The sequence below is a fragment of the Chelmon rostratus genome, chromosome 6 (assembly GCF_017976325.1).
Source record: "Chelmon rostratus isolate fCheRos1 chromosome 6, fCheRos1.pri, whole genome shotgun sequence".
NCBI classification, from domain to species: Eukaryota; Metazoa; Chordata; class Actinopteri; order Chaetodontiformes; family Chaetodontidae; genus Chelmon; species Chelmon rostratus.
The window spans coordinates 27,957,852-27,973,216 of record NC_055663.1 but is presented as its reverse complement, the minus strand read 5'-3'; the positions used below and the strand labels follow the sequence as shown (position 1 = coordinate 27,973,216).

Below are 15,365 nucleotides of genomic sequence, written 5' to 3'. Positions count from 1 at the left end.
CGAAGGTCCAGCTGAAGTTATTAAAGTGCATGACGGGTTCTGTCTCACACACACACACACACACACACACACACACACTCACACACTCAGCTCACCGATCTGGCGTTGACGTCGGCTCCGGAGCGAAGCATCATGTCCACCGCCTCCTGACGGCCCTGCTTGGCTGCCCAGTGAAGAGCCGTCTGAAAACACACACACACACACACACAGTTTACACACTCCACCAGCAGGTTAGCATGAGTAACACACACACACACACACACACAGTAAATGGCCTCTATATAAAGATAAATATAGGTTTAAAAAAATCCCACATAGATTCATCTGTAAGCATCTCTGTGCAAAATATTCAGGTGGATCAAGCCAGCAGCACTCACACTGATTCTGACTGCTGGGGATCAAAAGACACCAGAACCCTGCAGGTTCTCCACATGGTTACTGTGGGCCTGTCTTCGACTGGTGTTCTAGGCTATTTTCTACTGGACTGGTAACAGAAAAGCTAAAAAAATTCAGATCAGTTTCACATAAAAACAAAACAATTTCAAAATATGACATAAAAGAAAATCACCGACGCGATGAATCGATTATCAGGAGCAGATTATTTCACTACCGATGGGCCTCATCAGTGAGTCTGTGGGTCAAACATCTGTGCGTGCAGATATGTGATATCTCACAGCTCATCCAGATGTTCAAACAGCTGAGAACTTTCTTTCTCACAGTCTTCAGACCTGCTTCACGCTCAGAGGAGAGAAAGTTGGCTCATTTGAATAAAGTCCTGCTTTGAAGTGAATTCATGGTTAATTAGTTTAAACAGATTTGGCTGCGAGCTGCAGACACACACACACACACACACACGCTGCTCGGTGATAATACGAGCTTTAATTCAATGGGAGTTAATTCTCTGCTAAAGAGCCACATTCAAGGACAGTTATCCCATCTGCATTGTGTTGTATTAAAACATGTCACTGCTCACACTGTTAATGTGTCCCATCAGTCTGTACGAGCGTCGGTGTTTGGAGGACGAGCCGATACGACGAGTTCATTAACGCAAAGGTTTGGCGTTTTGCACCTCCTTTTTAGGGAGTTAAACGCAGACTTTCCAATGAGGCAGAGCCAGGGCTGTCAACAGACTTGCTGGGGCCCGGGGACAAGAGACCATCATAGGGCCCCACGTATGTAGCGTAGCCTAAAGTGCGCCAGAGTTCTCTGCTAAGGTGGGGGTTATGGGTGTTGTGCAAAAAAAGGAATATATATATTTGAAATATTTAATATGTTAAAGTTTTTAAGTATATGTTGAGTAGAAAATAATATTGAATTCATCAGGCAATGATTTAATTAAAAAGAAATATGTGAATGTAAAGTAAAATAAATTAAGGGTCATTCAGGGGCCCCTATGGTCCTGAGGGCCGGGACAAAAACCTGATCGGGGCGGAATAATTCCTGGTTCACAGCACTTTCAGATATGAAGCAGAAGGAAGCAGAAAACACTGAAGCTGTTGAGGGAGAGGAGACTGAGGCTACGCTGGCTAATGCTAACAGGCCGACACTAGAACTTCTGATCTACAAGCGACAAACAGTCAAACTCGTGAACTTACAAACTTGATGTTTCCGAGAGATTGAAGAGAAGCAGCAAAATAAAATGAGACATTAAACTTTCTGTCAACAGGAAACAAGTGCAGAATTACACATTACACACTAATCAACACAATCACTAGTGACTGAAGAAAGTTTCACTAATATTAGCTTTAATGACGTCTTCCTGACTCGTCCTCTGACCTCAGCTTCTTCTCACACATTCATCCATTCACACTTTCTGTCCACATCTGAACTGGAGTCAGTGCGAGCAAACATCAGCCCGCTGTAATCTGTCTTGTTGAGATTAAGATGGCCTCCTTTCAGGACGCAGGGAACCATAGCAACCAGCTTCTCCACGCCTGCGAGCACTCACATCAGAGCCCGCTTCACAAGCAGAGACTGAAAACACTGACTGTTACTGTAACTTTGTCCTGGGTGGAGAGTTTGAGCGGCGCTCCAGCCTAGTCGGGCATCACTCCGCCCTTTTTACTGCTGATCAGGTGTGCAAACCCACACCTGATCAGCCCAGCATGCACTGCACTGTCTCTTATTATCTGACAGCAGCTGTAAACACAGCAACAGTAACAGCTGCAGGTTCAGCACTAAAACCATCATAAGTCCGAGTCTCGGACCAGATCCGTGCAGCTCAGTCTGAGCCAGCAGCAGGTTTTACTCTCGAGAGAAGAATGTTTTCCATCCATTACTTTTTCTGCTAACGTGCAAATATCCAGCAGAAAAAATTCTCAGTCCAGGAAAAAGCACCAACTCATGTGGAGCTTCACTCTGCAGAAGCAAATAACACACAAAGCTCAGCAGAGTTTTCTATGTGCAAACATGATGCAGGATTCATCGACACACCAGCGCAGACTGAGTGACTGACAGTTTTCTATCAGTGCTGCATTCTGCACTTGTTCAGGCTCACACAGTGATGATGGCTGCAACCTTCACTTCTCCTCCACTTCAACTGCTTTTACTCCTTTAACAGACTTCAACCTTTCCTACACGCAAGGAAAAAACACAACAAGGACATATTTCTCAAATATTATAGGCCTGATATCCTTCAAAATAAAGGCCCTTCATCAGCTGTTAGCTGCAGTGATGGAGGCGAGATATCCTTCATTATGCAGGTGACGTAGCATCTGACCATTTTCATTGTTAAAATGTGTTTTTATCAGTTTCTGCAGAGACATCTTGTTTTCTGTCAGAGAATTTCTGTCCAGGCTGGACCGAGTTCCTCCTCCCTGATGAAGATGAGCCGTGATGTCCCTCCTCCTCCTCCAGCAGGAGCAGCCCGTCCTCCTCCGTCTCCTCGTCTCATGTTGCTGCTGTAAACCGGATCAAACAAATGGAACGTTGTTTTCTGCTGTTTTCCGCCCGTTTAATTTCGCTGCACTGATGTTCCCCATTCAGCCAACAACCGAGAGCGTGAAAACCATCGGGGGGAGGGAGGGAGGAAACCTGTGGTCGCGTGCAGGATGGTTAGTGGAGGTTTATTTTGGCGCCGTCTCTGTGTTAGCGTGCTGATGCAGGCTGACCGCTGAGCCCGGAGGGGGGGAGGGGGGCGATGCTTTTCATTAGAAGGTGCTAACTGAACCCCGCCTCGCCCGCCGGCCTCTTCCGACACTCGGTGAGATTGTTTGTGCCTCGACCTGGGCCGCACACACACACACACACCTTCACTGACAGCACTGCTATTAGGAGCTGCGAGTGATACCCGACCACGTTGTTCAGACTTCTTTAATAAGCAGAAAACTGAGGACGCCAGAATTTAATCCCTCATGTGGAGGTTTGTGTAGTGAGGGGGGCACAAAACATGACATAAATATACATATATGTGTGTGTGTGTGTGTGTGTGTGTCATATTTATGATAGATGGCTGATGCAGGACAATACACAGAAACAACAGGAAAAACATCCTGTTGGATCGACCAATCAGCTTGCTTGATGTGCAGCTGAGCACAACATGCTGTTGAGACTTGAGGGGAGGGGTCTGCACACTCTTCTCTGCACAGTTGGCAAAGACACTGACGTGCATCTCATCACAAGTGACGTGGGTGGAGCTCAATGGCTGCCTGCTACGTACAAAACATCCATCAAACAGTTTAAATATCTGCAGAAGAGTCGGCAGGAACGTCACGTAGTCGTGATTTGTTGTAAATGAGGTCAAACATGTGAAATCGGTGTTATGAGCCTTTAACCGCTGCCCACAAACGGCGACCAGAAGGCAGCGGGAACAAGAGCGAGCCTCGAGCGCTGCAACACGTTTGCAAACACGATTGACGCCCATCTGCCTCAGCAGGAAGCTCCGGCCTGCGTCGAACAGTCGAATCCCCCGTCTTCTAACAGACACGGGAGCAGCGACGGTGACCCGGCACAAACCGGATGCTGCCCGCCAACAGGCGGCCTCCGTGCGCCGGGCATCTGTTGGCCCTTTGGTGGTTGAGGAGTGACGGGCAGAGCGAGCTAGCGCTGCTCGTCTGAGAGCGGCGGGGAAAGAGCACATCAAAAAGGCGGAAATTTCACTCCTTCCGTTTTGATCAAGTGAAGCATGAAAAGGAGTGTAATACTCTCAAGTGGCGCGAGGGTTAGACCATTGATGTTGTTATTTCTGCATGGGGAGGTCCATGCAGCTAATGGGAGGAGGAGGGGGGAGGCGTACACAACAGTGAGGCGGCGCATTAGGCGAGGCCATATGGAGGGGTCCTTCTGCAAAGGCGCTTGAATAGCAAGCTTAGAGTCCCATAATGCTGTGTGAAATTCTACTTCTGGCATCGGCGGCGAGTTTTCAAAGCCAGCCCGCAACAGTTCGACCATATGTGCCGGTTTGAAACGCCGTCTCTTTTCATGGCTGCAGAATCACACTTTGACTTAACAATGAATCTGAAGAACATATGCTGGGACTGGAGGAGACGCAGCTCAGAGAGGAAATCAAAGATCGATCTGCAAACGCTGTGTACACATTTGTCAGCTTCCTGACTGGGTGAGCTGCCTAAAATTAGGAGAATCGTGCTTCATCTCCCCGTTGACTAATTTCCAGACTCTCACCACAAAGCTGTGAAATCAGGTGTTGAAGGGAAAGCAGACACGGCTGGAGAGGAGACGGTGGACTGAAACGTTTGAGCCAATGAAAGATCTTCTGGCTGATTGTGTGATGATCAGTCCTTCCCATCTGGTGTGGAGCCGGGCAGCATCCCTACAGGCCGACTGTTTGCTCAAATATTAATTACCATGTAATTACAATATCATTACACATCCCCATTGTCTGGGCTGCTGGGCCGCGAAAATCACACCGGTCCCTAATGAGCATGAATTCTACATCCTGCCGCAGCGTCCGACCGCTAATCGTCGACGGATTATGAGACAACGGGCCCGATGGCACAGACATGCAAAAGGCCCCATCCCCCCGGCATGGAAACAACACACCTGAGACAAACAATGACTACAGAGAGACAAAACAAGCAGAAAAGACGCGATGGTGATGGTTTGTATCTCTCTGGAGTCATTTCATGTGATCGTCTTGCAGCTCATTGTGGTTGTTTTTTGTGTTTTTGTGGATGTTGTGTGTATCTTTGTTGCTATTTTGTGTCTCTGTGCGGTCAGTAGATCTATTACCAGTCACTTCAAACAGAGACTCTACCAGGCTCAGGGGGGCCGGGGGCCCAGGGGCCAAAGGGGCCTGGTAGTACCGTTCAGTAATCCATCCCCGCTCCTGATATTAACCTGACGGCAGACGCCTGGAGAAGGGAAACAGGAGCGATGATAAAAACAGGGGTGCAGCGTCTGAGGAGGTCTTTGTGTATGTAGGACGGCGTTTAGCATCGCGTCCGGCGTCCGGCTGCACAGAGCTGTCAGCCTGTTTGAAGGGACGACTACACGCCTCGCAAAGCAATGCTGCCTTTCTGTTGCTTGTGTACACAAACATGCCAGAAAATTGGACGTCCGTGTGAATCCATTTACATGAACTGCATTTTGCATTAACACCCCCCATCCCCCCCTCCTCGCTTCAAGGAGCCGGCAGACGTCCGAAAAATCCGACTGTTTCAAACAGTCCTGAAGACGGCGAGACAGAGGTGAGGCTGCGCTGTATCAGCGCTCAGCTAATTGAAGAAGAAGATGAAGGTGTGCTGTGGAACGTGTCTGTGTTCAGATGACTGGTGTTAAGAAAAGGAAAAGACAACTTACCCCCTTTGTGTACAGCAACGTTTGCATGACACGAGGTCGTCAGCGGGAGGCAGGAAAGAGTTAGAAACAGAGACACAGAGAGAATTTCAACAGCTCGGGTCCACTGGATCCTCTCAGAGTGTTCAGCACCACATTGAATCTGCAGCACCGAACACTTCAGGTTAGAATGAAGCACAAACAGTGTTATAATGTTCCTAAAGGTCGTTCCTGCAGGTTCCTGCACAGGTTGGCCCTCTGCTCACTCACATTTACCTTGTGATGAAAGGGGTCTTCTTCACCTCTGATCATGTGATCAGTAGGTTTAGTGATGAAGGGTCAATGGGGATTAAAAATGAGGAAGAAAACTGTAGTAATCATCAACACTCTCACAAATAATTTGGACCTTAAATTTAAAATTAATAAAGTTTTTTCAGCACTTCACTGAACCTCATTTTAATAATAAGGCTGTATTACAGCACACACAGTATTTTATATTTCTATTATTGTAAACAAATTCCATGAAAAAACAGAAACAAAACATGTTGGTCTGTCTCTCATTACTGTCGGACTTCCTGTCTGTGGCTCTCAGCTCATTGGTTCCTGCTGAACCTCTTTAAACCCCCCCACAAATATTAGGTTTCATGTTAAAAAGGTTCATTAATCTCCTCAAAGTGCTGCTTGCTGCAGTTTTTAATAAAAAAAAAACATGAAATCGAGCATCTGTTGGGACTATTTTCAGCGTTTGGTGCTGCAGTGTGTGTGTGTGTGTGTGTGTGTGTGTGTGTGTGTGTGTGTGTGTCTGCATACTTACAGTGATGAAATCCTGACGAGGGCAGAAAACAAGAACAACAGATATTTGAGCAAAGAGAAAGAAGCTTAATTAACTCAGTTTGGAATCCCCCTCTTCCTCTTCCTCCTCCTCCTCCTCCCTCTCTTCCTCTTCCTCCCTCTCTTCCTCCTCCTTCTCTTCCTGTTCCTCCATCTCTATCTTCCCTTTCCTCTTCCTCCTCCTCCTCCCTGTCTTCCTTCTCCTGCCTCTCTTCCTCTTCCTCCCTCTCTTCCTCCTCCCTCTCTTCCTCCCCCTCTTCCTCCTTCCTCTCTTCCTCTTCCACCCTATCTTACTTTTCCTCTTCCTCCTCCTCCCTGTCTTCCTCCTCCTCCGTCTTTCTTCTCCTCCCTCTCTTCCTCTTCCTCCCTCTCTTCCACCTCCTTCTCTTCCTCCTCCTCCGTCTTCCCTCTCCTCCCTATCTTCGTCCTTCCTCTTGCTCCCTATCTTTCTTTTCCTCTTCTTCCTCCGTCTTCCTCCTCCTCCCTCTCCTCCTCCTGCCTGTCTTCCTCCTCTTCCCTCTCTTCCTCCTCCTCCGTCTTCCTTCTCCTCCCTCTCTTCCTCTTCCTCCCTCTCTTCCTCCTCCCTCTCTTCCTCTTCCTCATCTCTTCCTCCTCCCTCCCTCTCCTCCTCCTCCCTGTCCTCCTCCTCCTCCTCCTCCCTCTCTTCCTCTTCCTCCTGAGTTGTCATCCAGCCTTTATGAAGGGATATCGATGACGACTGATTTGATCTTCGTTGGTGGTTTGGATTCACCTTTTTCAACACGAGGCCGGAGTCCTGAGACAGCAGCTGACGCTGAGCGGCCATGTTCCCCAGAGCTGAGCTCCTCAGCCAGTCCTTCTCCAGAGGATCCAGCTGCACCCTGTGGAACAGAGACTGGGGGGGACCAGTTCATCTTTAATCGCAAAGATCATGACGAAACCAGCAGGAATACAGGTGTTCATCATCACTTCATCACCTGATCCTCAGTTCACCTGAGATATATGACAGAGATCAACCTTTATCCTCAGTCTATGTTCAGTGTGTTCCAAACAATAACAACAATAAATCACTAAATATGCCACCAAACACACAAATCATGAATTATTGTGTAGTGTATGTGTGTAGTTTCAGCAGGTTGTCACATGACTCTGGGTCAGCAGGTGCTGCTGTGGATCCAGTCTGCAGCTCCCATCTGCTGGGAAGAGGAACCGCAGACCATTTAGATCCACGTTCCAGGTCTACATACTGTGAGGATTTCATACTCAAAAATAGACTTTCAGAGGCAAATTCCTTCAATATTCTCTCTCATGTTTTGGTATTTTCCAACACAAACCGGCGTCCTCGTTGTCCTCTAGACGTGGTGGGGGCTGCCGTGCTGCAGGGCGGGGGTCCTGATGCCATTAGTGGTGTTTATTGGCCAGCAGGGCGCTGTGAAGCACCACCCAGGCCTTTAATCAGAGGCCTGCCGGGCCGTCCTCACTGTTTACCTGATACCTCCATGTTAATTACACAGTGTGGACCGGTCACAGAGGGAGGCTGTCCTTCAGCCTGACGACACACACAGAGCTGAGAGAGGCAGGAACAGTGAGGACGGACACGGCGGCGCAGCGTCCTCGCACAGACGCGAAAACAACAGCACAAACACGCTGCTAACAGCTAACGGTGCCGCACCTGAACGCAGCCTGAGAGGAAGAGCGGCTCTCAGCACCGAGCTTCACTTCACTTCACAGAGAAACAAACCTTCACAGCTCTCGTTTCATTTACAGGTTTATATATTAGATGTTGTCACTCTGCTCATTTTCACATTTCACCCACTTCCCTGAAAAGATCAGGCAGCAAAAGTCTAGAACTAGAACTAGAACTAGAACTAGTTGATAAACAGAAAATTATGCGTGCGCACACACACACACACACACAAATACACACACACACAGGCTCACACACACACATACACACACGCACTCACACACACAAGCGGGCTCACACACACACACACACACAGGCTCACACACAAAAACCACACTAACACACACACACACACAAAAACCACACTAACACACACACACAAACATATACACACACAGGCTCCCTCACACACACAAACTAGACTAAGACACACACACACACAAACACAAACCACACTAACACACACACACAAACGCACACACACAAACCACACTAACACACACAGACAATAAACAAGTGGCGTTTGTGGTTTACACGTTTTCATTTCTCATGAACTCACCATGACGGAGGAGGCAGTCACACTTCTGTTATCATCATCTTCACTCTGCAAAACAACAACAACAACATCAACAACAACAAAAACAACAAATGCCGGTCTATGTTCAGTCTGCGTTTTGATGACTGTACGTCATGTCAGCAGCTGTCAACAAAACAAAAGTAGCTGCAGAGTGTCTTTCCAAGACAAATGGACAAATGATTAATTTTCTGTTGCAGTAAAAGACAAACTGTGTGTCTATGTTAGCTCACAGTGATGAAGAAGCTAATCTCCAGTGTCATTGCAGCTACAAACACGCTAACCTGGACGAGCTGCAGGACAAATGTGTTTGGATAAAGTTAACGCTCTTCAGTGGAGTTTGAAGCTCGACAAGCAGCTTCCACAGACCACATGCTGCTCTGCGGGCAGGTTTGTGCTGAGCGAGTTAACAGCTAAGACGCTTAAACCTGTTTGTGTGATCAGACCTTCATGGTGGACATGAACCTCTCAGAAGAGGTCTCCAGCAGCTTCTCAGCTCTCTGCTGTCACATGGGAAATTAAAGCTAAAGAGGAAACGCTAAGCATGTTCCTACTCTGCAGGAACAGAAGCTTCTCTGACACCTGAATCTGCTGCTGCAACTTTTCTCCTCAATATATTTCCATCATTTTACTCAAAATAGTACAACCATTTCTGGAAATATTCTGACTTTATTCTCCAGATCTCCAGTTATCACTGGTCCTGGTCCTGGTCCTGGTCCTGGTCCTGGCTGAAACTGAAAATCAACTTGTCTAATGAAATGAGATGAGCTGGGACGTACTTCCTCTGCTGACTGAAAACTCCTTCAGGTGTTTGCTGAGAGGTTTCAGGACATGAAGAGTCAACAGAAGTAACTGATCATCATCATCAGCAGCAGCATCATTATCATCATCATCATCATTATCACCAGCATCATCAACATCATCAGCATCATCAACATCATCATCCACATCATGACCAGCATCATCATCAGCATCATCATCATCATCATCATCATCATTCAAGATCCAAGATTCAAGATCATCATCATCATCATCATTATCACCAGCATCACCAGCATCATCATCATCAGCATCATCAACATCATCACCAGCATCATCAGCATAATCAACATCATCATCTACATCATGACCAGCATCATCATCAGCAGCACCAGCATCATCATCATCATCGCCATCATCATCACCAGCATCATCATCATCACAACCATCTGACATCAGAGCAAAGAGAAGCAGTTCCAGCCATCGTAGAGGTTACTGTGATGTATGTGTCCAATAAGTCAGTGCAACCAGGGGTGCTGCCAAAGGGGGACCAGGGAGACCAAGACCACCCTGATGTAATTCCTGCCCCCCAAGTGAGCCCCCCTCTTTTCAAAATTTACTGATATGTGCAAATCTAATCAAATCAATCTATTCCAAGAATAACGTCCGACATTTTGCTCTCAAAGCAAACTACTTTATTCTATCCGAACTTCGTCTCAGATTATTACATTTCTCCTCTCAGTGTTGTGATATTTTTCTTCTCCCTTTTTCAAAATATTCACTTGTTTTTACTTGAATAATTACACATTTATTCTTTAAATACTGCAACTTTTCTCCTCATTATTTTACTCAAAATAGTACAACCATTTCTGGAAATGTTCTGACTTTATTCTCCAGATCTCCAGTTATCACTGGCCCTAATAATCAGTCAGTCCTGGTCCTGGTCCTGGTCCTGGCTGAAACTGAAAATCAACTTGTCTAATGAAATGAGATGAGCTGGGACATATTTCCTCCTGTGTGTTGACTCATACAGTGTGTGTTCAGGAGGACTCCAGACATGCATTCATAATCATCTTCAGATAATATAGCTCTTGTTGTGTAATTGTTTGCAGAGCGAGTCGTTATATAAGATTCCCGCAGACTGAGAGTGAACCTCCCAGAAGGAGCAGTAAAGGATAAAATCTAACGAATCCATTAAATCCCTAAAAAGACTGTTACAAGTCTCAAAGGCTCAGTCAAACACACTTCAGAGAGGACGAGGCCGCTTTCATCTCGCAACCCGACATCTTTATTTACCGTCTATTGTCAGTGTGGCAGATTGGAAAGGTCCTCTGTCAGCTGGTTAATGAGCATCGTTCCATTATCTGATTCATTCTTTCATTTTCTGCACAGGAAACATGAATAAATCTGTTTCATGTTTCCTTTTCCAGTCATTGTCTCACTGATTCCTTCCTTTCAAGCTTGTTGTGTGATTTCAGTCCACAGCAGAAAACTGCAGTGCAGTAATGTGAACATCTTAGAGTCTCAGTAAGGACTGAACCAAAGAGACCTGAACCAAGGAGACCTGAACCAAAGAGACCTGACCAAGGAGACCTGAACCAAGGAGACCTGAACCAAAGAGACCTGAAACCAAGGAGACCTGAACCAAGGAGACCTGAACCAAAGAGACCTGAAACCAAGGAGCCCTGAACCAAAGAGACCTGAAACTAAGGAGCCCTGAACCAAGAGACTTGAACCAAGGAGACCTGAACCAAAGAGACCTGAACTGAAGAGGTCTGGACCAAAGAGACCTGAACTGAAGAGACCTGAACAGAACAGACCTGGACAGAACAGACCTGGACAGAAGAGACCTGAACCAAGGAGACCTGAAACCAAGGAGACCTGAACCAAGAGACTTGAACCAAGGGGACCTGGACAGAAGAGGTCTGGACTGAAGAGACCTGAACCGAAGAGGTCTGGACTGAAGAGACCTGAACTAAAGAGACCTGAACAGAAGAGACCTGAACTGGAGAGGTCTGAACTGAAGAGGTCTGAACAGAAGAGACCTGAACAGAAGAGGTCTGAACTAAAGAGGTCTGAACTGAAGAGACCTTAACTGAAGAGACGTTAACAGAAGAGACCTGAACTAGAGAGGTCTGAACTGAAGAGACCTGGACAGAAGAGGTCTGAAGAGGTCTGAACAGAAGAGACCTGGACTGGAGAGACCTGAACTGAAGAGGTCTGAACAGAAGAGACCTGGACTGGAGAGACCTGAACTGAGGAGGACTGGACTGAGGAGAACTGGACTGAAGAGGTCTGGACCTCTTGTTGTGTATTTAATGCTGCTGACTGAGTTGGTGGATGTGTATTGAAAACCAAGTCTCACCTGGAACCAGGACGTTGTGGTTTATGTTCAATGTGTTAACCCCTGAACTGTGGGGGGCGCTCTGATCTGGACCATGTCCGTGCTTTTCAGTTCCTGTGAGTGTCTCTTTGAAATGACGTCAGTGGTCATTTTTGGACCCACGTCTGTTTGTAGCTTCATGCTAAAACATTTTCCAGCCTGCTCTCAATCAGCCATCATGGAAACAGGATTTTATACATTTCTGCAAATAAAAAGACAAAAACCTGAGACACTTGAAGTTGGACAGATGTTTTCAGAGACGCTTGATTGGGTTCCAACTATTCTGATTATTGACCAATTGTTAAGTTTTCATGGAAAAATAGCAGAAAATGCTGTTTTCAGCCTCTCAAACATGGAGATTTGCTGCTTTTCTCTGTTTTATCTCATTTTAAAGTGACAAAATGAGACATTTAAAGACATCACCTGGGACATTTTTCAGTATTTTATGAACCGAACGATTAATCGATTAATCTACAACTGCATCTGTTGTTGCTGAGGTCCTGAAAGCTCTGGACCAGGTTTTCATTAAGGCGTCTTTGTTCCTGTCCCTGCTGCAGAAAGACGCCTGACAACCACCTTCATGTGGTCCAGGTGATGAGACGCTGGTCACCTCCAGACATGATACCGAGACCAGAAGCCAAACTAGTCAATGCTGGTTTCAACAGGGCAGAAAATCCTGAGTGTAAACTGATGAGGGGAAGAAATGAATTTAAAATATCTGATAATAAACTTGTCTCCGAACGCATCACACACATATAGAAAGCTAACAAACCTTGTTCAGCTATTAAGGGTTCAGGTGAACAGACGCTCTAATGTTTAATGCTGCCGACTTCCACTCGAGGCGTCTGAGGTATTCTGTCACAGCAGCAGATCAGCTGGACTCCAAATATAAACAGTCCGTCGCAATCTGGAAGTAAGCGAACGCCTCAGCGGTCAGTCGGCCTGCTGTTTGAATCCTGCTGCGACACACCTGACACCCAGTCTGTGGATGAGCTCATCTCATAAGAACACGAAATAACTGCTTTTAACTGTTTCACCAGTAAAACACATATACAGACTGTGTGTGTGTGTGTGTGTGTGTGTGTGTGTGTGTGTGTGTGTGTGTTTTAACCAGCTTTAAACTGGACGGCCCAGTTTTCTGAGCACAGTGTGAGGACAATGACTTTGTCTCGTGCTCTGAACTGCACACAGCTGCTGCGTTCACTGTTGCTGGTTGACATGAACGTCGGCGTGAAGCAGGATGAGTTCAGTGAACGGGATCCTTGCGTTCTGGAGTCGGTTTAATGCTGAAAAGGGAATAAATGAGTTTCCTGACGACGTGTCTGATCAATGAACGTGATTACAGAAATTTGGCCTCGAAAGCTTCTGTTTGAGTTTTTAAACAGTTCGGTTTGAGGTCTCGCTGTGACTCAGAATAATGTGAGGCCATCTTCAAAGATTGTGCTTGCTTCAAACTTCCTGACCCACACACACACACACACACACAGTCCTCTGAGGCAAACCAGGTGAAAACAAACACTAAGCATCATGGGTAATAATGCTTCGTCCCGTCCTCCCAGCACAGCAGGACGACGGTGTGTGAGAGAGTCTTGGTGTTATGATGGACGTTTGCTGACGGTGTGAAGCACACAGACGGGCGTCGGTTTGTTAGTGAGGAGGCAACATGAATCCCAGGAGGGAGGAGGAGGAGGAGGCTGCTCTTCATCTGCCTCATTAGCAATCTAACAACACGAACGCTCACTGAGGTGTTTCACTAAATGATTATGGCTCATTGCAGAGGTGAATTAAAGGTAAGAAAACAGAAATGGGTTGTAAACAAAAGCAGTGTTGTGCATTTGGATGTTTATGTTTGAAATGATAATACATGTATATGCACAGTTCATTAACGTGGGACAGTTCTCATTTTATTGGATCGGACGAGTTTACAGACGGATTTTATTCCACAAGGTTTAATTAATGCTGAAAAAGCAGTGAAGTAAAGAAGGTTTCAGTTTTTCTTCTGCAGCAAATCTTGTTCATTAGCGTCACAACTCAAACGCTCCTCAGAGGTCGATAAATGTTCTGTCATTCACGTAAATATCCAGGGCAGTTAGAGCTGAAACGATGCTATGGTTAGCATGCTAACGTGCTCACAATGACAATGCTAACATGCTCATGTTTAGCAGGTATAATGTTACCATGTTTGCTATCTTAGTTTAGCGCGTTAGCATGCTAACTTCAGCTAATTATACAAAGTGCTGCTGAGGCTGATGGGAACATCATCAGCTCTGCACGTATCTGCTCATGAACACATTAACATGTTGACCTGATGATGGCCATGCACTGACAATCAGACATGTCACCATGGTTACCGAATGATCTCATATAAATACAGACAACAGATTTAGAAAGGTCAGGAGGTCGTTTTCTGATCCGATTAGCAGATGAATTTTACCATTTGAATTCATGCTGAAATCACAGATCGAGACGCACTTTATCAGGTGTTACAGTCCAGCAGGTGGCAGTAATGCAACACTTATGGATGCCAACCGCCTAAATCTCAACAGAAGAAGAAGACAGCAGCAGCTGTCATTGGTCATCAATACACATTTCTCACCATACACATCAACACTTTTGACCCAATGAAGCAACGTCCCAAAAACAACAGACATTAAGCAGCTGCTGTAACATTCCACCACCTACAAAGAAACGCCAAACTCAACCACAGAAGAAGAAAAGACTTTCCTGCTACAGTGGCTCCATGACGTGTCGCAGCCTGAAGCTAACTATGAGCAGATTGTGGTGAAAGATCTGTGCTTCGCATCCAGCAGACGGACAGGTGTGTTCACACACGGTGAAAGATTCAATCATCCATTATTTGATCAACATGAAACAATGAGCCACAAGCTAATGCTAACGGACAAGCTAATCCGGCTGAGAGGCGCCTGCGAGCTAAATGTTGAAACAAGCTGAATGAAGAACAACGAGTTGAGTGTGATGTTCTTCAGCTCATGAGGATGAACACACTCGTCAGAGGGAACATCAGAGACGGAAAGGAGGAACCGTTCTAATGCAGATCAGTGGAGAGTTCAGAGCAAAGCTGCAGTCTGCTGCTGATCCAGGACTTCACAGAAACCACCTTCAACCTGACAGAGACCCTGCTGAGAGAGGACGATGCAGGAAAACACTCGGCAGCGTCCTCTGAGGACGACTCGTCCAAACAGGAAGTAGTGAGTGAGAGGTGAGTTTAAGCGTCTTGCAGCATGCAGGACTCGTTGTTGACCCCCTGCAGAGGTCAGTAGTAAAGAGAGTGCAGGAACCAGAATAGTACGACCACGTTTCCCTCCAGCTGACTGTTGGTTTGTTTGTCTGCTCTGGTCGGTGGACTAAAGACCAGGTGAGAGTGTTCTCTCCTCTCATTGGTCAGATGAGTTTGGGGG

General features: G+C 46.4%; 1 protein-coding gene across 1 annotated transcript in view; it reads right to left on the bottom strand.

Moving 5' to 3' along the window:
• The window catches only part of LOC121607767 (ankyrin repeat domain-containing protein SOWAHC), a 37,859-nt gene that overhangs the window by 12,157 nt on the left and 10,337 nt on the right, over positions 1–15,365 (bottom strand). Inside the window, exons 4-6 of the mRNA XM_041938714.1 lie at positions 8,790–8,834; positions 7,316–7,438; positions 96–182 (exon numbers count right to left, since the gene is read on the bottom strand). Of these exons, the coding sequence (XP_041794648.1) occupies positions 96–182; positions 7,316–7,438; positions 8,790–8,834 (255 nt within the window). The remainder of the gene's footprint in view (positions 1–95; positions 183–7,315; positions 7,439–8,789; positions 8,835–15,365) is intronic.